Here is a 21,603-nt window from a genome sequence, read left to right on the forward strand (position 1 = left end):
CAACCCCTAGATTCCAACTCCATTCCATGTCTCAGTGGTATATTACCACTGACAATTCCAGTTACCTCTGTGCTCCTCCTCCTTCCCAACTCACCTGCCATTAGACATCAATAGGGCCAATGGGCTCTCATTTCCATCAAGGTCCAAGTCCGGTGAGTCATCATCTGAGTCATTCAAGCAGGCACCAGTGATGTTGAACTGCAGGAGTAGGAGGCTCAGTTGTCACCTGTCTGGGATTCCCTTGGGAATCACGATGCCAAGTTCCCTCCGGTTTCACTGGTTGAATTCACTGTCAAAATCACCTGAGCCAAGGCCTTTTGCTATACTGTCCCCCCACCCCTACTTATCACAGGGGCAGGAGGTTGAAAATGTGTGCTGGTTCAGGGGATACCTATCAATCTTGTGAACCATGTTCCCTTAAAAAAAGAGGGGGCACATCTTCAGGTGCCCATGGAGAGAATCACAATCCTGAGGCAAGAAGGAGCCCTGCGGGAGGGCTTTTCTCAAGGACCTGCTCAAGACTACAACCTAACACTTATATGCAATGTTTTCAAATCTTTCCTGTCCTAGCATTTCAAAATTCAGCTAAGTGTCATGCTTTCTAAAAAGAGCTCCTGAAAATCTTCCCTATCCAGACAGAATCAACCCTCCTCTGTATCTCAGGGTCCCACACACACTCTCAATTGTGACATTCACAATACTTGATTGTACTCATTTATTTTTATGCCTGTCTTTCTCACTCGCCTGTCAGCCTCTTGAGAGTTACATCCACAGCACCTATCACAGTGCCCAGCATAGAAAGGTCTCAATAAATGCCTATTAAATGAGTGGGACTGGTAGCCAAACACCGGGAGGCCTAAGGGACATGGCAGCCAGACAGGATAGCCTGCTTTTTGAAATTCTGCTCTTCCAAGGGACACCCAAAAGGGTTGGGCTGAACCCATGGGCCAGCACCCACCTTTGCTTTCTGGAAAGAGCCTGTCTTCAGTGCCTGATGACTGTATGTGTCCATGAGATTATAGCTCAACTGGCCAGCAGGCCCCAAGGCTGAACTCTCCTTGCCCTTTCGCTCTGCCTTCTTGAAGAGTTCCTTGGGCTTCAGGCCTTTCTTCTTTGAACCATTTTTGGAGGGCAGTGACAGCCTGGACATGGACATTGAAGTGGGATGGGCTGGCCTGGTTAGGGGAATGGAGCCAGCTGGGAAGATCCTCTGCAGCCCAAAGATATTGCTCGTCTTCCCAACGTTCTGTTGGAAGATGTCCTACAAGAGTGTTAGTACATGATGGGGTTAGAGCTTACTCAAGGGTTCTCTCAACACTAAGAGCAGAGGTCTGTTCCTGGCACCAATGGTACTGCCATGGAGGTGGCTTACAGATGCTCCACGTATGCACACCCTAGCTTTTCCATAATGAGTCATCAAGAATTTATTGGGTGGCATTTCTTTACCCAGCCATTGACAAGTAAGAAGACGAGCAAAACACTACTGTCAAAATTGGAGAAAAATACTCCGTAAGTAGCTGACATGAGATAGAAAACAATCAAGTACTAATCTGTGGTTCAAACTCTAAGGACCATAAGGATCTAAGAGAAGGAGAGAGGTTCTAGTCCCAATTCAGCTACTAGCTAGCTCTATAACCTGAGGAAAGTTATCTGACCATTTGAGACTGTTTGCTCAGCTGTAAAATTAAAGGACTAAACTGGAAAGGTGATTTTTGAAGATGTTCTGTGGCTCCTTTGAGCTTCTTGGGAGAAGCCCTAAGAATTGGGGGTAGGTAGAAGGCGAATGAGAAGAACAAGTAGAGCCCTAGGCCTCCCACCTTCATCTTATTCAATGCAGCTATGCTTTAAATACTGGGCTTCCCCTAAAATGTCATTTTTTAAAAAAGGATTCCATTGCTTTAAAATATTTGAAAGCCCATGGACCACATATAACCTATCTCTAAGTCCTCTTCCAACCAGTCCAAAGTTTTTTGGTTTCAGTGGGAATTGCTGGAGAAAAGGTAGGCCTTTAACTGTCCTGAATGATTTTGACAGATGGGAGTGGAGGAAAATGAGAGGCAGGAAGTGGACACTGTAAGCTATGGTGTAGGCAGTGAAACATGCTGCAAGCAGTGAGGCTAGAAGCCCAACTTCCCAGCTCACTCTGACCACCCTTCAGCATGGACATATATATCCTGGGCACTAAATAGAACTTCATAGCTTGTGACCTTAAAGCAAAGTCTAATTCTCCTCTGGTGCCTCTGCTACTTCACCATCCCACACGAACTTCTCTCTTTGCTATAAAGTCTACTAATAACAACGGTTCACATTTATTGAGTACTTACTCTGCCAGGCACAGTGTGAGGGGCTCTATATATATTAGCTTTTTATCCTAACAAAATTCTGAAAGGTGAGTGTTATCCTCACTTTACAGATGAGGAAATTGAGGCTCTGAAAGGCTTGCAAGTGACAGAGCAAGAACCAGAACCCAGGTTTCTCTAAATCTCTTACCACTATACCTTACTGCCTCTTGGTATATGCCACCTGTTGAAACATGGCTTTGTAATCATCTTCACCCCGAGAGAACTGTCATTTTGCAGAATGCAGAGACTGAGTCAAAATATTAATAACAACAACAACTGCCACCACCACCCACCACCATGACCCACCATCAGAATTTATCGTGCACCTTCTGTGTGCCAGGCACTCTACTTTTGTGTTCAACCTACAATTACCTTATTTAATCCTTTTAACGATCCTTGAGTAGGTACAATTATCCCCATTTTGGAGATGAGAAAACTGAAGCCCAGAGAGGTTAACTTTGCTCAGGTCCTCTACTAAGCTGAGTTCTTTGTGGTCAGGCACTATTTATATATTTTAAGAGCTTAGCCCAATGTGCGGCACACTTAAAATACAGTAGTAATTATTTGAACAAATGAATTGGGTCTTTGGTAGGGTCTTGCCGACACTTCCCCTTGGGCTCTCATGCTAACTGCAGAGACCTAACCTGTCACTTGAGCCTCAAGGCCTTCCCAAATGCCTTCTCTTCCCTGCCCCATGCTCCTTACTTCCACCAGGCGGATCTCCCTGGCCAGATCTTTAATGAGCTGTACAGTTCGCACTGTCTCCGGGATCTCATCCTCGTGGTCTGGCAGAGCCTGTCAAACAAGAGGCATGAGGAATAAACCCACACACAGACAGACAACTGATTTTAGACAAATAGGTCAAGGCAATTCAATGGAGAGAGGGTAGTCGAACAAATGATTCTGGACCAACTGGATATCTACATGCAAAAAAAAAAAAGAACCTCAAATCCATTATCTTACCCCATACCCACAAACACAAACTTAAAATGGATCAGAGACCTAAATGTTAAACCTAAGACTATAAACCCTTTAGACCAAGCTTGTCCAACCCACTATCCAGGACGGCTTTGAATGCAACAACACAAATTAGTAAGCTTTCTTAAAACATTATAAGATTTGGCTGGGCGCGGTGGCTCAAGCCTGTCATCCCAGCACTTCGGGAGGCCGAGGTGGGTGGATCACGAGGTCAAGAGATCGAGACCATCCTGGTCAACATGGTGAAACCCCGTCTCTATTAAAAATACAAAAAATTAGCTGGGCATGGTGGTGCATGCCTGTAATCCCAGCTACTCAGGAGGCTGAGGCAGGAGAATTGCCTGAACCCAGGAGGCGGAGGTTGCGGTGAGCCAAGATCGTGCCATTGCACTCCAGCCTGGGTAATGAGAGCAAAACTCCGTCTCAAAAAAAAAAAAAGATCGGCCGGGCACGGTGGCTCACGCCCGTAATCTCAGGCCAAGGTGGATGGATCACAAGGTCAAGAGATCGAGACCATCCAGGTCAACATGGCGAAACACCGTCTCTACTAAAAATACAAAAAACAAATTAGCTGGGCATGGTGGCGCGTACCTGTAATCCCAGCTACTCGGGAGGCTGAGGCAGGAGAATCACCTGAACCTGGGAGGTGGAGGTTGCGGCAAGCCAAGATGGCGCCATTGCACTCCAGCCTGGGTAACAAGAGCGAAACTCCGTCTCAAAAAAAAAAAAAATCTTACACCACACCCCATCCTAAAACCCCTGCTTTAGACAGAGGAGAACATCTTTGTGACCTTCAGTTAGGCAGATTTCTTAGATAAGACATAAAAAGCATGGACCAGAAAAGAAAAAAGTTGATCAACTGGACTTAAAAAGCAAAACTTCTTTTTCATAAAACCTCTATTATTGGCCGGGCACAGTGGCTCATGCCTGTAATCCCAGCACTTTGGGAGGCCGAGGTGGGCGGATCACGAGGTCAAGATTTCGAGACCATCCTGGCCAACATGGTGAAACCCCATCTCTACTAAAAATACAAAAATTAGCTGGGCGTGGTGGTGAGCGCCTGTAGTCCCAGTACTTGGGAGGCTGAGGCAGGAGAATTGCTTGAACCTGGGAGGCAGAAGTTGCAGTGAGCCGAGATTGTGCCTCTGCACTCCAGCTGGGCGCCTGGTGATGGAGCGAGACTCTGTCTCAAAAAAAAAAAAAAAAAAAAAAAGAAAGAAAGAAAAACCTCTATTATGTCAGCACCTCTGCTACTTTGCAAGCCACAGACTGAGAGAAAATATTTGTAAAAGATCTATCTAATAAAGGACAGTATCAAGAGGTGTAAGGAAGTAAGTTGTGGGCTTGGGACACACCCCTCAAAAAAGCCAAGGACCTCAAGGAGATCAATGAGGACAAACCAGCCTCTCCACTTGTGAGGAAAGAACTCTGTGCTGAGCAGCTACTGGCCCACAGCTAGCTCAACAGCAACCCAGAGTGATCCCTGTTAGTTGTCTCTCTTTTGTTTGCCCTCTTTTTGAGTACTGAGATTTACATTTTTATGTAGATCTCAAGGTTTTCCTTTGTGAGTTTTTTCTAGCACTTTTCACTTCATTTTTGTATCCAGAGGACTGACCAAAAAAAATTTCCTCAGCATTTCCTTGTTTCCCATGGTTTCTTTTTTTCCCCCTTTAACTCTTTTCATCTATCTGGAATTTATTTTGGTGGCTAGGTGGGGAGCTGAGAATTCATATGACCCAGCTAGATAATCTCATGGCTTCCTCCTTCCCAGTCTCTGGAAAGGTGAGAGAGCAAGTTCCTCCCCTACAAATCATCTGCACTTCACAAAAGACTCCTTCCATGAGCGTGGGCTCCTCAGAACTATGTTCTACTCTCCTCCAGCTCCCATTGATCAATCTGTTTGGGGCCATCCCTTGATCTCCAGGTCTATCCTGAGTCATGAGTGCTTGGACCCTACCCACCTCCTTTTTGGTGTTTTTGGGATATAGCCACTTTAAAGTTCACTCCATGGGAGGGGTCAGAGATGAAATTTAAGGTAGTCAACACATGAGAGATGTGGAGAAACAGAATCACAGGCTAAGGTCCAGGTGTAGGTGAGCCCAGGGAGCAAGGGAAGGTTCAAAATATGAAGTCCAAGAATATCTGAGGTGAAGGTTGGCAACAGGAACTGGGGGAGATTGTATAAGTTAAGCCCTAGTGGCTGAAAGGTCTCTGTTGGTCACAGTATACACAGGAAAAGGAGCATCTAAATCCTAAGATTACATGTTGACATTTCTTCTTTTCTTGATTTCTGGGTTTTTTTTTAAATTCAGTATTCCGAAAAGTTAATTTGTTCACATAGGTCAAAAACCAAACAATATAAAAAGATGGGCCAGGTACAGTGGTTCACACCTGTAATCCCAGCACTTTGGCAGGTCAAGGTGTATGCATCACTTGAGGTCTGGAGTTCAAGACCAGTCTGGCCTACATGGTGAAACCCTATCTCTATTAAAAATACAAAAGTTAGGGCCAGGTGTGGTGGCTCATGCCTGTAATCCTAGCACTTTGAGAGGCCAAGGCGGGTGGATCACGAGGTCAAGAGATCAAGACCATCCTGGTTAATATGGTGAAACCCCATCTCAACTAAAAATACAAAAAATTAGCTGGGCATGGTGGTGTGTGCCTGTAATCCCAGCTACTCAGGAGGCTGAGGCAGGAGAATTGCCTGAACCCAGGAGGCGGAGATTGCGGTAAGCCGAGATCGCGCCATTGCACTCCAGCCTGGGTAACAAGAGTGAAACTCCGTCTCAAAAAAAAAAAAAAAAAAAAAAAAATACAAAAATTAGCCAGGCATCGTGTCCGCACCTGTAATCCCAGCTACTCAGGAGGCTAAGGCACAAGAATCACTTGAACCCGGGAGGCAGAGGTTGCAGTGAGTTGAGAGGGACAGTGAGCCACTGCACTTTAGCCTGGGCAACAGAGAGAGACTCCATCTCAAAAAAAAAAGAAACAAAATAAAAAGATAGATATTGAAAAGCCTCATTCCTACCCTGTCTGTCATCAATCCTATCATCCCACTCCCACAGGTAACCGTTTTCATTAGTTTCTACATCCCTCCAGATCATATCTTCAGGCAAATATAAGTATATACTAACATAATTCTTGTTTCCCCCTTTTTACATGTAAAATGACATACTATACAGACGGTTGTACACCTTTACTTGACAAATTCTGGAGTTCTTTCTAAAGCAGTATATACAGATACTTTTGTTTGTTTGTTTTGAGCCAGAGTCTCGCTCTGTCACCAGGCTGGAGTGCAATGGTGCCATCTGGGCTCACTGCAACCTCCGCCTCCTGGGTTCAAGCGATTCTCCTGCCTCAGCCTCCCAAGTAGCTGAAATTACAGGCACGCGACATCATACCCAGCTAATTTTTGTATTTTCAGTAGAGATGGGGTTTCACTATGTTGGCCAGGATCATCTCAATCTCCTGACCTCAGGCAATCTGCCTGCCTTGGCCTCCAAAAGTGCTGGGATTATAGGCGTGAGCCACTGCACCCGGGCTTTTTTTTTTTTTCAATAGCTGGTTAGTGTTCAGTTGGATAAATGGACATCTGTATATTTCTAAAACCCACTTTGGCAGTATGCATCAAGAGCTTTACATTTTTTCATGTACTTTGATTCAATAATTGTTCTTCCAGGAATCCATCCTGAAGAAACAATCAATAAATAAGGGACAAAGACTGATATTTACTGTATAATTCTTTAAAACTATCCCCTCAATAAAATAAAAAGGAAGCAGCAATAAGCAAGAAGTTAGGCAAGGATAGCACATTCCTGCAAAAGAGTATCATATAACTATTAAATGTTTCTGGAGAACTTTGGTGACACAGGAAAATTAAGATAAACCAAAGATTCAAACACAAAATTGCATATATGGTTGACCTTTGAACAACATGGGTTTGAAATGTATGGGTTCATTTATATGCAAAATTTCATTCTGCCTCTGCCACCCAGGACAGCAAGACCAACCTCTCTCCTTTTTCTTCCTCCTCAGCCTCTATATGAAGACAAGGATAAAGCCTTTTACGATGATCCACTTCCACTTTTTGAATAGTAAACATGTTTTCAACTTATTTTATTGTAGTAATATGGTATGTAACACAAATAACATGCAAAATATGTGTTAATTAGCTATGCTATTGGTAAGGCTTCCAGTCAACAGTAGGCTGTTAGCAGTTGAGGTTTTAGGGAGGCAAAAATTGTATGTGGATTTTTGACTACATGGGGGGGGGAGTCTCTGCACCCCAACCTCCACACTGTTCAAGAGTCAATCACACAGTGTGATAGTAATTATGTTTTTAAAATGCATATAAAAAGACCAGAAGGAAATGTATCCAAGTGTTAATAGTAATTCCCTCTGAGTATTAAAATTATAGGCAATATTTGTCCTTCCACATGTTTCTGATTCTCTAGTGTAAGTATGTGTTACTTTTTATCATCAGAAAGAAAGATTTTTAAATGTAATCTATGGAATCCTAGCCCAGACCTCCACTATACACCCAGGAGCCCACAAGCTTCTCTGGTCTCTTCTCTCTCTCCAAAACATCTACCCAAAGCCAGTCCCTACAAAGGGCAAAACTCCAGAGGAGGTAGAGAAATAGGCATATTTACTTCTTTCCTTGTCCAGGCTCTAAAGGCCAAGTTCAAAGCTTTCCCACCATGGACCAGGTAGGAGGCAGGGTGTCTCCTGTTCTCTCGCAAACCTAAAGGTGGAAAGAGGAAAGCAGAGTGTCAACAAAGCCATGCAGGAAAGTGAAGGACTTGTGACCTTTGTTAGGCAACCAGAGAAAATGCTCAAGGTTCTGAGCACAACTGCAGATCTCAGTTCTAACAGTCTTCATTTACTAAGTACCTAGTAAGTGCTAGGAATTTGATGTCTATTATCTCATTTAACCCTTATACCTATCCTGTAAGCAAGGTATTCTCATTGTACAGTCCAGGAAACTGAGGCACAGAGAGGCAAAGAAACTTGACCAAGGGCACACACCTAGCAAGTGCCAGTCATGACTAAAACCATGTGTATTTGAATCTGAGGCCTGTGCCCCTTCCATGACATTACTGTTGCCCTTGAGTTTCAAAATGAGAACACTCAGGAGGACCATGAGTTCTACCTACACAGATTTGAAGGGCCATTGATGTAGAAGATGGATTAGCTATGTTCTGCCTTATGTCAGGAAGCTATTACAAACAGCCAGATTTAGGCTCTGTAAGTAATTTTCTACTGAACCACGCTGTTTGGAATAGGTAATGAGCAGTTAGTCATCCAGCATCTGATTAAGCACTTAAGTGACAGTCTAGGTGGCAGAATAAGAGCTTGGAATTGGCTACAAAGCCGCACTCATGGCCCCTGAGATTCTCTGTAACTCAATACTGATTTCTCCTGGCCAAGTCACCTTGAAGAATCTTAGGCCTAAGTAAGGGACCCACTCTATTCCAGATTAGAGCAGGAAAGAAGAAACCCAGTAAGAAAATTGGCTTCCAACCAGGCTAATACCAAAGAACCAAATCGATGATGCCAGGATGGTCAGGACTGTGCCTTATCCCCAGGGGAAGCAGATCCGGAAAACTCTCAGACTATTCAGATTGAGCTTTTTATCTTAACCAGCAGGAAACAGAGATAATTTCACTGTGATCCAATTTTCTCAGTCACACTTGCTAAACAAAAAGTTTAAAATCCATGCCCTGCCATGCATTATGCTGAATAAAAAAAGTGAATCTGAGAAGGTCACATAGTACGATTCCATTTATACAGTATTCTTGAAATGACAAAATTTAGCAAGGCACTGTGGCTCACGCCTGTAATCCCAGCATTTTGGGCGGCCAAAGCAGGCAGATCACCTGAGGTCAGGAGTTTGAGACTAGCCTGGCCAACACGGTGAAACCCCATCTGTGCTAAAAAAAAAAAAAGTACAAAAATTAGCTGGGCATGGTGGTGGGCACCTATAATCCCAGCTACTCAGGAGGCTGAGGCAGGAGAAGCTTGAACCCCAAAGGCGGACGTTGCAGTGAGCTGAGATCATGCCACTGCACTCCAGCCTGGGTGACAAGAACGAGACTCCATCACACACACACACACACACACACACACACACACACACACACACACACACAAAGACAAAATTATAGAAACGGAAAACAGATCAGTGGTTTCCAGAAGTTTTGGATGGTACAGGGGAGGAGAGTGGGTAAAACTGCAAAGGGGTAGCATTGCTGGGTACCGTGGCTCATGCCTGTAATCCCAGAATTTTGGGAGTCTGAGGTGGGAGAATCACTTGAGTCCAGGAGTTTGAGACCAGTCTGGTCAACACAGCAAGACCCTGTTTGTACAAAAAAATTATAACATTAGCCAGGTGTGAAGGCCCATACCTGTAGTCTTAGCTACTTGGCAAGCTGACGCAGGATTGCCTGAGCCCAGGAGTTTGAAGCTGCAGTGAGCCATGATCATTGCACCACTGCAATCCAGCCTGGGTGACTGAGTGAAATCCTGTCTCAAAAAAGAAAGGGCTGGGGCTGGGGCAGAAGGACAACACTAGGGAGATTTCTTTAAGCACTAACTATCACTTTTTAAAAACTGAACATATTTAAGGTACACGACATGATGTTTTAATTTATATACTTGAGATATTTCTGATAATGAAATAGTACCACGACTTGACTGTGTTACTTACACATTCACACACATCCTCACTCGCTCACTCAGGGGAGAGAGGCAAAAAGGACAGTTGGCAAAGGGCTCCATACCGCGAAAGATGTCCAGGATGTGTTTTCCCACATACCAACAGATGGTCTCAAAGTTGGGAAATCTGAAGAGGTCTGCTGTGCTCAGCCGCTTCTCAATCTCATAGGCTCTAGAAGGAGGAGACACAACAACAAAAACAAGGATTCATTTACTGAGCACCGCCTATGAATCAGGTATTGTTCTGGATGCTTTCTATCTCTTCCTCAAAACAACACTGCAAGATCTGGCTTTATACATTAGGAAACTTGGGCTCAATGGTTATATAATTTGCCCAAAGTCAAATAACTACTAAGTGCAGAAAACGTGTTAATCCTCAGCTGAACATCATCAGGAATGAGAATCCATTCCTTTCTGGCCATCTCCCCTCCTTCTACATTGTACTCCTCACTCTAGGGAAGAGCTAAGGACTCCAGCAGACAGGAATGGCCAATATGGAATCGCCACAGTTTCAGGACTCACTTGAGTTGCATCTCGATATTAAGGCTGTGTAAGAAGTTCCCTCCAAAGGCAAGGCAGTCCACAGGTGTTAGCACAGCATGGATCCATCCTGCAGCGTAACAAGGCAAAATCAAAGCTAATGAGGGCCTTTCTTCCTCTGGATAGCTCCACTACCTGCTCAGCTGAAACCCAACTCCATGGCTCCCCCACACCTAATGTTCTCAAGGTGTAGTCCAGGGAATCCTTAAGCTCCCTTCTCTTTCAGAGAAGCTGAGACGCCAAAACTATGTTAATGAGAATATTATGATGTCCTCTGCCTTTTTCACCCTTATTCTCATGGGTGTACAGTGAAGTATTCCAGAGGGTACATAATGTGATATCAAACAAAATGAAAGGAAAAGCAGATTTGGGGATCTAGCAATTTTTATTAACCCAGATATTATAGAGATTTGCAAAGATATAAAACAATGTCACTCTTCCCATTATATATTTTTTAAAATAGGTTTCATTAAAAAAATTTTATTTATGCTAACATGTAATGGGTGTGTAATTATTTTTCAATAAATTAACAAGTATTTTAAAATTTCGTTTTAACAGGCTGGGCGCGGTGGCTCAAGCCTGTAATCCCAGCACTTTGGGAGGCTGAGGCGGGTGGATCACCAGGTCAAGAAATCGAGACAATCCTGGTCAACATGGTAAAACCCCGTCTCTACTAAAAATACAAAAAATTAGCTGGGCATGGTGGTGCGTGCCTGTAATCCCAGCTACTCAGGACGCTGAGGCGGGAGAATTGCCTGAACCCAGGAGGCGGAGGTTGCGGTGAGCCGAGATCACGCCATTGCACTCCAGCCTGGGTAACAAGAGCAAAACTCTGTGTCAAAAAAAAAAAAAATTTTTTTTTCGTTTTAATTTATATGCTAAAAATTGATAAATATAAACCACATAAATAAAAGCTCTTCTGGATCCTTAATAATCTTTAAGAGTATAAAGGAATACTAAGTATTTGCAACCCACTGCTCTACAATAATCTCAAACCTATCCTTCACATCCAATTCTAAGTAATGTATCTAAAACATAAATTTGGGTCAGGTGCAGTGGCTCATGCCTGTAATCCCAGAACTTTGGGAGGCCGAGGCAGGCAGATCACCTGAGGTCAGGAGTTTGAAAACAGCCTAGCCAGCATGGCAAAACCCTGTAGCTACTAAAAATATAAAAATTAGCTGGACATGGTGGAGGGCACTTGTAATCCCATCTACTCAAGAGGGTGAGGCAGGAGAATCACTTGAACCTGGTAGGTAGAGGTTGCAGTGAGCCAAGATCCCACCATTGCACTCCAGCCTGGGTGACAAGACTTAAACTCCATCTCAAAAAAAAATTATAATAAATTAATAAATAAATAAATCTGCCCATGTCATCCTCTGCTTGAAACTCTTCACAGGAGAATGGATAAACTGTCAAATACTGAGACAATGGAATACCAGAAAGTAAAATGCATTAACTACAGCTACATGTATCAACATGGATCTCACAATCACAACGTTCAGAGAAAAAAAGCAAGTTGACAATACATATAATATGATTCCACTGTACAACATCCAAAACCATGTAAAATAATAATATATATTATTTAGTGAGGCATATCCACGTAAAATAATGATAAAAATGCATGAGAATGATAAACACCAACTTTAGGACAATGGCTCAGAAAGGGAAGAATGAGCATGTAATTGAGAACTATTACTGGAGGCTTCAAATATACCTGTAACATTTTACTTTTTTAGTTGAGTTATGACATAAATATTCATTATGTTATTTTTTTTTTTTTGATACAGAGTCTCGCTCTGTCACCCAGGCTGGAGTGTAGTGGCGCAATCTTGGCTCACTACAACCTCCGCCTCTCGGGTTCAAGCAATTTTTACGCCTCAGCCTCCCAAGTAGCTGAGACTACAGGTGACAGGTGCCCGCCACCATGCCCAGCTAATTTTTCTATTTTTAGTAGAGACAGGGTTTTACCATGTTGGCCAGGTTGGTCTCCAACTCCTGACCTCAAGTGATCCATCCATCTCAGCCTCCCAAAGTGCTGGGATTACAGGTGTGAGCCACTGCACCCAGCCTATGTTATTCTTTATATGCTTTGCTACATCTGAATTATTTCATTAGAAACTAAATAAACAAATAAACCTTCAATGGCCCTCAATCGCCTCTGCAGTAAGTTCAGTCGGCCTACCTTTTCACTTTCATCCACCCCAGCCCTTGCTCTTTAAGCTCTAGTATCTACAAGCTGCTTCACACATCTTTGGTTTCCTCCCACCTTTCCCTATGTCTGAAATGCCATTCCTGTCTTGTCTTTTCTTAGTCTATCCCTACTCACCCTTCTAGTATTGCTCTCCCAAGATTTTCACAAACCTCTGGCTAGACTAAGCACTCTGTGCTTCCAAAACTAATGGTGAATACCTCTATTGGTGCTATTGTGGCTATTAGAACATTATACTAAAACAGCCTATCAATCCTTTGTCCTTAGCACTTTGCCCAATACTAGAGCACACAGTAGATGCTCAATGCTTATGGCACTAAGTAGATTGCACCTGGTGTGTGGCTATTTCTACCAAGATGTAAATTAATTAACTCAAACCTCTAATGGGCAAGTTCAATTCACCAAACAGTTACTAAGTGCCCAGTATAGTAAAGTCATTATGGACTAGACCAGGCAAAGGATTCAAAGATGGATGAATAAATGCCTGGAAATAGAAAACTATTAAAAGAGAAAAGCAGATGGGGTGGGGGTTGGGTGGGAGTGAATGACTTGCCTCACCATATATTAAACATTCTAAAAAAAAAAAAACCAATGAAATCAAAATAATCATATTGATACATGAAGAGAAAAACAGACTTGTAAAACAATAGACAATCCAAAATTATACAATATATGATTAGACAAAGATGGTAGAATTATATGCCAAGAATTTGAAAGAAAATATTATAATACCTTAATGAGCAATTCCAAACATGCTTGACACAAAAATAGGAAATAGAAATTCTCAGCAAAGAAATACACAAGAAACAAAAGAAAATTTTAGAAATGAAAAATACTATATATTCTGGGCTGGGCACAGTGGCTTACGCCTGTAATCCCAGCACTTTGGGAGGCCAAGGTGGGCAGATCATGAGATCAGGACTTTGAGACCAGCCTGGCCAGCATGGTGAAACCTCATCTCTACTAAAAATACAAAACATTAGCCAGGCATGGTGGTGCCCACCTGTAATCCCAGCTACTCGGGAGGCTGAGGCAGGAGAATCACTGGAACCCAGGAGGCAGAGGTTGCAGTGAGCTGAGATCGCACCACTGCACTCCAGCCTGGGCAATACAGCAAGACACTGTCTCAAAAAAAAAGAAGGCCGGGCGCGGTGGCTCACGCCTATAATCCCAGCACTTTGGGAGGCCGAAGCGGGTGGATCACGAGGTCAAGAGATCAAGTCCATCCTGGTCAACATGGTGAAACCCCATCTCTACTAAAAATACAAAAATTAGTTGGGCATGGTGGCGCGTGCCTGTAGTCCCAGCAACTCAGGAGGCTGAGGCAGGAGAATTGCTTGAACCCAGGAGGCGGAGGTTGCGGTGAGCCGAGATCACGCCATTGCACTCCAGCCTGGGTAACAAGAGCGAAACTCTTGTCTCAAAAAAAAGGAAAGAAAAGAAAAAAATACTATAACTGAAATTAATGCAACGAACAAACTCAACAGAAGAATGGAGACAACAGAAGAAAGAAAACAGAAAATTCAAAGACGAGAAACCAAAATTACCCAAACTGAACTTGAACAGAAAGAAAAAAGGCAGAGAAAAATAAACTTGGGGACTTGCGGGACTAAGACAAAATATATAACATTCATATAATCAGATCCAGCAGAAATTAAAGCATAAGTCTAAAAAAGTATTTCAAGAAATAACGGCAGACGGACATGGTGGCTCACACCTGTAATCCCAGCACTTTGGGAGGCCGAGGTGGACAGATCACCTGAGGTCAGGAGTTCAAGATTAGCATGGCCAACATGGTGAAACCTTGTCTCTACTAAAAATACAAAACTTAGTGGGGCACGGTGGCACACGCCTGTAATCCCAGCTACTCAGGAGGTTGCGGCACGAGAATCACCTGAAACAGGGAGGTGGAGGTTGCAGTGAGCCAAGATTGCACCACTGCATTCCGGCCTGAGCAAAAGAGCAAGACTCCGTCTCAAAGAAAGAAAGAATAAAAAAACAGAAAAAGAAATAATGGCTAAAAATTTCACATATATGGCGAAAGACAAAAACCTACGCATTCAAGAAGCTCTGTAAAAACATTCAGCCTTATAAACCCAAAGAAATCCATGCCAAAAGACACATCATGGCCAAACTGCAGAAAACTGAGGGAAAAAAAAGAAAAATAATGAAAGCATCAAGAAATGATACATTATCTATAGGAGAAAAACAATTCAAATGATAGCCAAAATCTCATCAGAAACCATAGAGGCCAGAAGGAAACAGCACAACATTCTTTTGGTGTTGAAAGAAAACAACCTTTTTTTTTTTGAGACGGAGTTTCGCTCTTGTTACCCAGGCTGGAGTGCAGATCTCGGCTCACCGCAATCTCCGCCTCCTGGGTTGAGGCAATTCTCCTGCCTCAGCCTCCTGAGTAGCTGGGATTACAGGCACGCGCCACCATTCCCAGCTAACTTTTTGTATTTTTAGTAGAGATGGGGTTTCACCATGTTGACCAGGATGGTCTCGATCTCTTGACCTCGTGTGATCCACCCGCCTCGGCCTTCTAAAGTGCTGGGATTACAGTCTTGAGCCACTGCGTCTGGCCAAGAAAACAACTATTAACCCAGAGTAATATATCCAGAAAAATATCCTTCAGCAAAGAAAGAAAAAAAGGCAAGACATCTACAGATGAAAAAAAACTAAGAACTTGTTGCCAGTAGACCTACCCTGAAACTCTAAACACCAGAAAGGAAAACAGAATAATGAATAAAAACATGGGTAAATACCATATAGTTTCCTTGTCGAGTTTTCTAAATGTTTGATAGGTAAAGCAAAAATTATAAAACTTTATGAGATAGTTCTCAACATACATGGAGGATAGTAGCCTTCTTGGTGTAGTGGGTAGCACATCAATTTCATAATCAATGTATGAAGAGAAATACTTAAGACAAATACACAAGAAAATGTAAAACATGACAAACTGTGGAATAATGGGAAGGATAAAGGGATTTACAAAGAGGTAAGGTTTTTGGGCTGGGTGCAGTGACTCACACCTATAATCCCAGCACTTCAGGAGGCTGAAGTGGGTGGATCACTTGAGCTTAGGAGTTCAAGACCAGCCTGGGCAACAAGGCAAAACCCCATCTCCACTAAAACTTAAAAAATTAGCCGGACATGGTAGGGTACATCTGTGGTCCCAGCTACTTGTGAGGCTGAGGTGGGAGGATTGCTTACACCTGGGAGGTCAAGGCTGCAGTAAACTGCAGTAATCTTGCCACTGCATTCCAGCCTGGGTGACAGAATGAAATCCTGTCTCAAAAAACAGAAGGTTTTACTCCTTCCCTCAAACAGGTAATATTTAAATACTAGCAGACTGTGTTATGCTGTGTATGTATAAAGTAGTAACTAGAGCAAACACTAACAAAATTACTAAAAAACCTTTATGAAAGCTGAACCAAAAACTTCTTATGAAAATTCAAGGAGCTGCCTGGGCACGGCGGCTCACGCCTGTAATCCCAGCACTTTGGGAGGCTGAGGCAGGCAGATCACCTGAGGTCAGGAGTTCGAGACCAACCTGGCCAACATGGTGAAACCCCGTTTCTACAATAAATACAAAAAAATTAGCCAGGCGTGGTGATGGGTGCCTGTAATCCCAGCTCCTCGGGAGGCTGAGGCAGGAGAATCGCTTGAACCTGGGAGGCGGAAGTTGCAGTGAGCCAAGACTGCACCATTGCACTCCAGCCTGGGCAACAACAAAACTTCATATTAAAAAAAAAAAAGAAAAAAACAAGAGGCCAAATAATCCTGAAAAAGAAAAAGTTGGAGCACGGCACTTCCCAACTTCAAAACTTACTACAAATGTACAATAACTGAGATGGCGTGTCACTGTTAGAAGAATCAATGCACTAGAATTTAACGTCCAGAAATAAACCCTTATCTTTGGTCAACAGATTTTTGACACGGGTGTCAAGACAATTCAACGGGGAAAGAACAGTCTTTTCAAAAGGTTCTGGGACAACTAGGTAACTACATACAAAAGAAAAAAACTGGATCCTTACACCATATACAAAAATTAAATCCAAATGGATGAAAAAATCTAAGAACTAAAAAACTATAAAATGCTTAGAAGAAAACATAGGCATAAATCTTCATGACCTTCAATTAAACAACAGTCTCTTAGATACCAAAAGCATAAGCAAATAAAGAAAAAATTAAATTGGACATCAAAATTCATAACTTTTGTCCTTCACAGGACTCTATCAAAGTGAAAAGACAACCCCAAGAATGAGAGAAAATACTTCCAAATCACTTTGTTCTCTATGCACTATCTAAAAATATTTTTTAAAAAGTTTATATCTGAAGTATATAAATTCTTACAACTCAACAATGAAAAGACAATCTAATTAAAGAATGGGCAAAGGATTTAAATATATATTGCTCCAAAAAAATACAAATGTCCAATGAACACATGGAAAGATGTTCAACAGCAAAGGTCATCAGGAAAACAAATTAAAACCTCAATGAGATACCACTTTACACCCATCAGAATGGCTATAATCATAAGGACAGACACCAACAAGCATTGGGGAAAGATGTGAGGAAACTGAAATTCTTACACATTACTGTTGAAAATATAAAATGGTGCATGTAGAGCTGCTTTGAAAACAGTTTGTCACTTCCTCAAAAAGTTAAACACAGTGTTACCATATGACCCAATAATTCCCCTCCTAGACGTATATCCAAGAGAAATGAAAACGTATGTTCACACAATAACCTGTACATGAATGTTCACAGCAACATCATTTATTAATAGCTAAAAAGTGGAAACAACTCTAATGTCTTATCAACTGCTTAATGGATAAACAAAACGTGGCATATCCACACAACAGAATATTATTTAGCAATCAAAAAGAATAAAATACTGGCGGCGGGGGGAGGGGGGGGAGATGGGTGGCTCACACCTGTAATCCCAGCACTTTGGGAGACCTACGTGGGCGATCGCCTGAGGTCAGGAGTTCGAGACCAGCCTGGCTAACATGGTGAAACCCCTAAAAATACAAATATTTCTCTACTAAAAATACAAAAATTACCCAGGCAGTGGTGGCAGGCACCTATAACCCCAGCTATTTGAAAGGCTGAGGCAGGAGAATCACTTCAGCTTGGGAGGCATAGGTTGCAGTGAGCCAAGATCACGCCACTGCACTTCAACCTGGGCAACAGAGTGAAATCCTGTCTCAATATTTAAAAAAAAAAAAAAAATGAAGTACTGATCAATGCTATAACATGGATGAACCCTGAAAACATTATGCTGAGTCAAAGAAACTAGTCACAAAAAAACAACATATTACAACATTCCATTTATATGAAATATTCGGAAGGAGAAATCCATACACAAATGAAGTGAAAAAGGGGTTCTCAAGGGCTGGCAGACAAATGAATAAAGAGTGACTGCTAATGAGTATAGCGTTTCTTTTTAAAGTAATGAACATTCGGCCCAGGCGCAATGGCTCACGCCTGTACTCCCAGCACTTTGGGAGGCCAAGATGGGCAGATCACCTGAGGTCAGGAGTTCAAGACCAGCTTGGCCAACATGGTGAAACCCCATCTCTATTAAAGATAGAAAAATTCAGCGAAGTGCAGTGGCTCACAACTGTAATCCCAGCACTTTGGAAGGCTGAGGCGCATGGATCATTTGAGGTCAGAAGTCCGAGGACCAGCCTGGCCAACATGGTGAAACCCCATCTTTACTAAAGATACAAAAATTAGCCAGGCACGGTGTCATGTGCCTGTAGTCCCAGCCACTCAGGAGGCTGAGGCAGGAAAATCATTTGAGCCTAGAAGGTGGAGACTATGGTGAGCTGAGATCGCACCACTGCACTCCAGTCTGGGCAAGAGTGAGACCCTATCTCGAAAAAAAAAATTAGCCGGGCATGGTGGCACAAGCCTGTAGTCCCAGGTACTCCTCTCGAAATAAATAAATAAATAATGAACATTCTCTGGTATTAGACAGCAGTGATGTTCATACAACCTTGTAAATATACTAAGAACTGAACTGTACCCTTTAAAGTGGTAAATTTTACAATATATAAGATGTATCTCAATTTTTCAAAAGCTCATTTAACTAAATGAAAACACAACATGTCAAAATTTGTGTGACACACCTAAGTGCTGAGAGGGAAATTCAGAAAAAGTCTGAAATCAATTAACTAAGCTCTCAACTCAAGACTAGAAAAAGAACAAAATAAACCCAAAGCAAGCAGAGGGAAGGAAAAATAAAAGCAGATATCAATAAAACTGAAAACAGAAAGACAACAGAGAAAAATCAATAAAACAAAAAGTGGGCCAGGCACAGTGGCTCATGCCTGTAATCCCAGCACTTCTGGAGGCTGAGGTGGGCAGACCACAAGGTCAGCAGATCAAGACCATCCTGACCAACATGGTGAAACCCCATCTCTACTAAAAATACAAGAAGTAGCCAGGCATGGTGGCAGGCACCTGTAATCCCAGCTACTCGGGAGGCTGAGACAGGAGAATCGCTTGAACCCAGGAGGCGGGGGTTGCAGTGAGCCGAGACTGTGCCACCGCACACTCCAGACTGGACAACAGAGTGAGACTCAGTCTAAAAAAAAAACGTGGCTCTTTGAAAAGATCAATACAATTGACCAACTTCTAGAAGACTCACACAAACAAAAGAGAAAGCACAAATAACTAATATCAGGAATGATACAAAGAATAATGCCACTAGAGACTTAGAAGACATCAAAAGGGTAATAAAGTACTATATCCAGGTATGGTGGCTCACGACTGTAATCCCAGCAGTTTGGGAGGCTGAGGAGGGCGGATCACCTGAGAACAGGAGTTTGAGACCAGCCTGGCCAACATGGTGAAACCTTGTCTCTACTAAAAATACAAAAGTTAGCTGGTGTGGTAGTGCAAGCTTGTTATAATTCCAGCTTCTAGGGAGGCTGAGGCAGGAGAATCGCTTAAACCTAGGAGGTGGAAGTTGCAGTGAGCCAAGATCGTGCCATTGTGTTGCAGCCTGGGCGACAAGAATGAAACTTGGGCTCAACAACAACAACAAAATACCACTATGAACAACTCCACACATATATTTGACAATTTAGATTAAATAGACCAATTCCTTGAAAAGCAGATGAACCCAACTTATTTAATATGAAATAGAAAATCTGAATAGCCTTATAAAGATTTTTAAAAATTGAATGTTAATTTAAAACTTCCCAAAAAAACAAATCTCCAGGCATATGTGATTGCACTAAAGAATTCTACTATACATTTTAAGAAAATTTAACGTAAATTTTAGTGAAAGAAATCAAAAGAAAATCTAAATAAATGGAGAGATATGCTGTATTCATAGAAGACTCAATCAAGTAAAGATGTCAACTTCCCCAAACTGAGACAACTGGGGGATTTTTTTCCCACAATAAATATACTCAGATCCCACCCCAGACCTAAGAATTCATAATTCTAAGAGTGAAGCCCAGGTACATACTGTTTAGGGAAAAAAGCCCCGTACCCACCACAGGCCATTCTAACTTAAGAGCCTAGAATGCCAGCCTCCCAGTTACTATCCGTAGAGTCACGGGGCTTAGAGTCATGTTCTCTTATCTGCTCATCAAGTTGATGTCAACCCAGGACAAAAAAGTCTATCAGCCTCCTCCTGGACATTCCCCACTTTCGGCCTCCCCAGATGACCATGCTGCCCACTGACTACCACATGAAATTTCTTGAGGCCCTTCTGGGCCTTTGGCTGTTATGAGAAAGAGCCCACATAATCAGATTAATATAATGTCGGGCCAAAAGCTCCCTTCTTCTTTCCACCCTCCCTCAAACCCTTCCAGAGGCACCCAAGGAAAGACCTGTGGGAATGAAAAGTGTCTGTCCTTGCTTCACGGAACACTTGTAGCACTTGTCCACCTGGTCCCCAAAGAACATCTCATTCTGATTAGAAGAACTGCTCCAGCACTCAAAAAGAGTCAGATTGGCATTTGTTGGGCGGATCAGGTAGAAGATCTTTTCACCCTAAAACAAAAAGAGGTTGAAGTGTCAAAAATACCAAGGATTTCCAGAAAAGTCCTTAAGGGGTACTCCAAAGGGCTATTATTTCTCTCATGCTCCAAAACCATGGCAATAGGCCAGAGTTCTTACCCAAATCCACCCAAGAATCATTTTTATGTCAATTTGGAAAACTTCAAAAGGTCACTTTGCTTTTTGTACTTTTAAGTTTCTATAAACTTGACAAAAACAAATTGGAAAGGGCATTTCAAACAAAATTGTTCAAGTTAAGACAAATGTACACCAAGTGTTCCTATTTTAGACACAATGCCAAATAAAAAATGGCCTCTATAGATGAGGAGATCAATACTAGTAGCCTTAGGAGAATTTAAGGCCACATTACTGATGAGAAGAAAATTGAATTTGCCTTCAAATGCCATTTACAGAGTGTTCCTTCCCACACCTGCAATCAAAGCTAATAAAAGTTTAAAAGTTCAGTAATCGCCCAAGGACTTCTGGAAGATTATGTTATGTGATTATCTTTTGGAACAACATTTATTTCCTAATTGTGTTTTGCCTGGATAAACACAAGATAATTTGGCAAAAAAAAAAAAAAAAAAGAAAAAGAAAAGAAACAACAACCCAGTAGCACAAATATATGCTTAAAGCATGATTGACTTAACCAGTATTTCACAATAATAAATTTCAATGTAGAAAAGTAACACTTGAAATATCAGTTGTACAACTGAGGACAAGAGTTCGAGACTAGCCTGGCCAACATGGTGAAACCCCATCTCTACTAAAAAATACAAAAAT

The 21,603-nt window shown here is 42.3% G+C and overlaps 1 protein-coding gene across 8 annotated transcripts in view; it reads right to left on the reverse strand.

The window, feature by feature from the left end:
• The window catches only part of PHF8 (PHD finger protein 8), a 108,223-nt gene that overhangs the window by 51,617 nt on the left and 35,003 nt on the right, over window positions 1-21,603 (reverse strand). For 4 of the 8 annotated variants that reach the window (XM_035287569.3, XM_035287568.3, XM_078364016.1 and 1 more), the window contains exons 8-14: window positions 20,652-20,814; window positions 10,560-10,647; window positions 10,103-10,209; window positions 7,973-8,064; window positions 3,048-3,137; window positions 959-1,261; window positions 95-198 (exon numbers count right to left, since the gene is read on the reverse strand). In XM_035287569.3, the coding sequence (XP_035143460.1) occupies window positions 95-198; window positions 959-1,261; window positions 3,048-3,137; window positions 7,973-8,064; window positions 10,103-10,209; window positions 10,560-10,647; window positions 20,652-20,814 (947 nt within the window). The remainder of the gene's footprint in view (window positions 1-94; window positions 199-958; window positions 1,262-3,047; window positions 3,138-7,972; window positions 8,065-10,102; window positions 10,210-10,559; window positions 10,648-20,651; window positions 20,815-21,603) is intronic. The other 4 variants (XM_035287573.3, XM_035287572.3, XM_078364018.1 and 1 more) reach the window with 1 other exon arrangement.

This window comes from Callithrix jacchus, chromosome X, assembly GCF_049354715.1.
Source record: "Callithrix jacchus isolate 240 chromosome X, calJac240_pri, whole genome shotgun sequence".
NCBI lineage: Eukaryota > Metazoa > Chordata > Mammalia > Primates > Cebidae > Callithrix > Callithrix jacchus.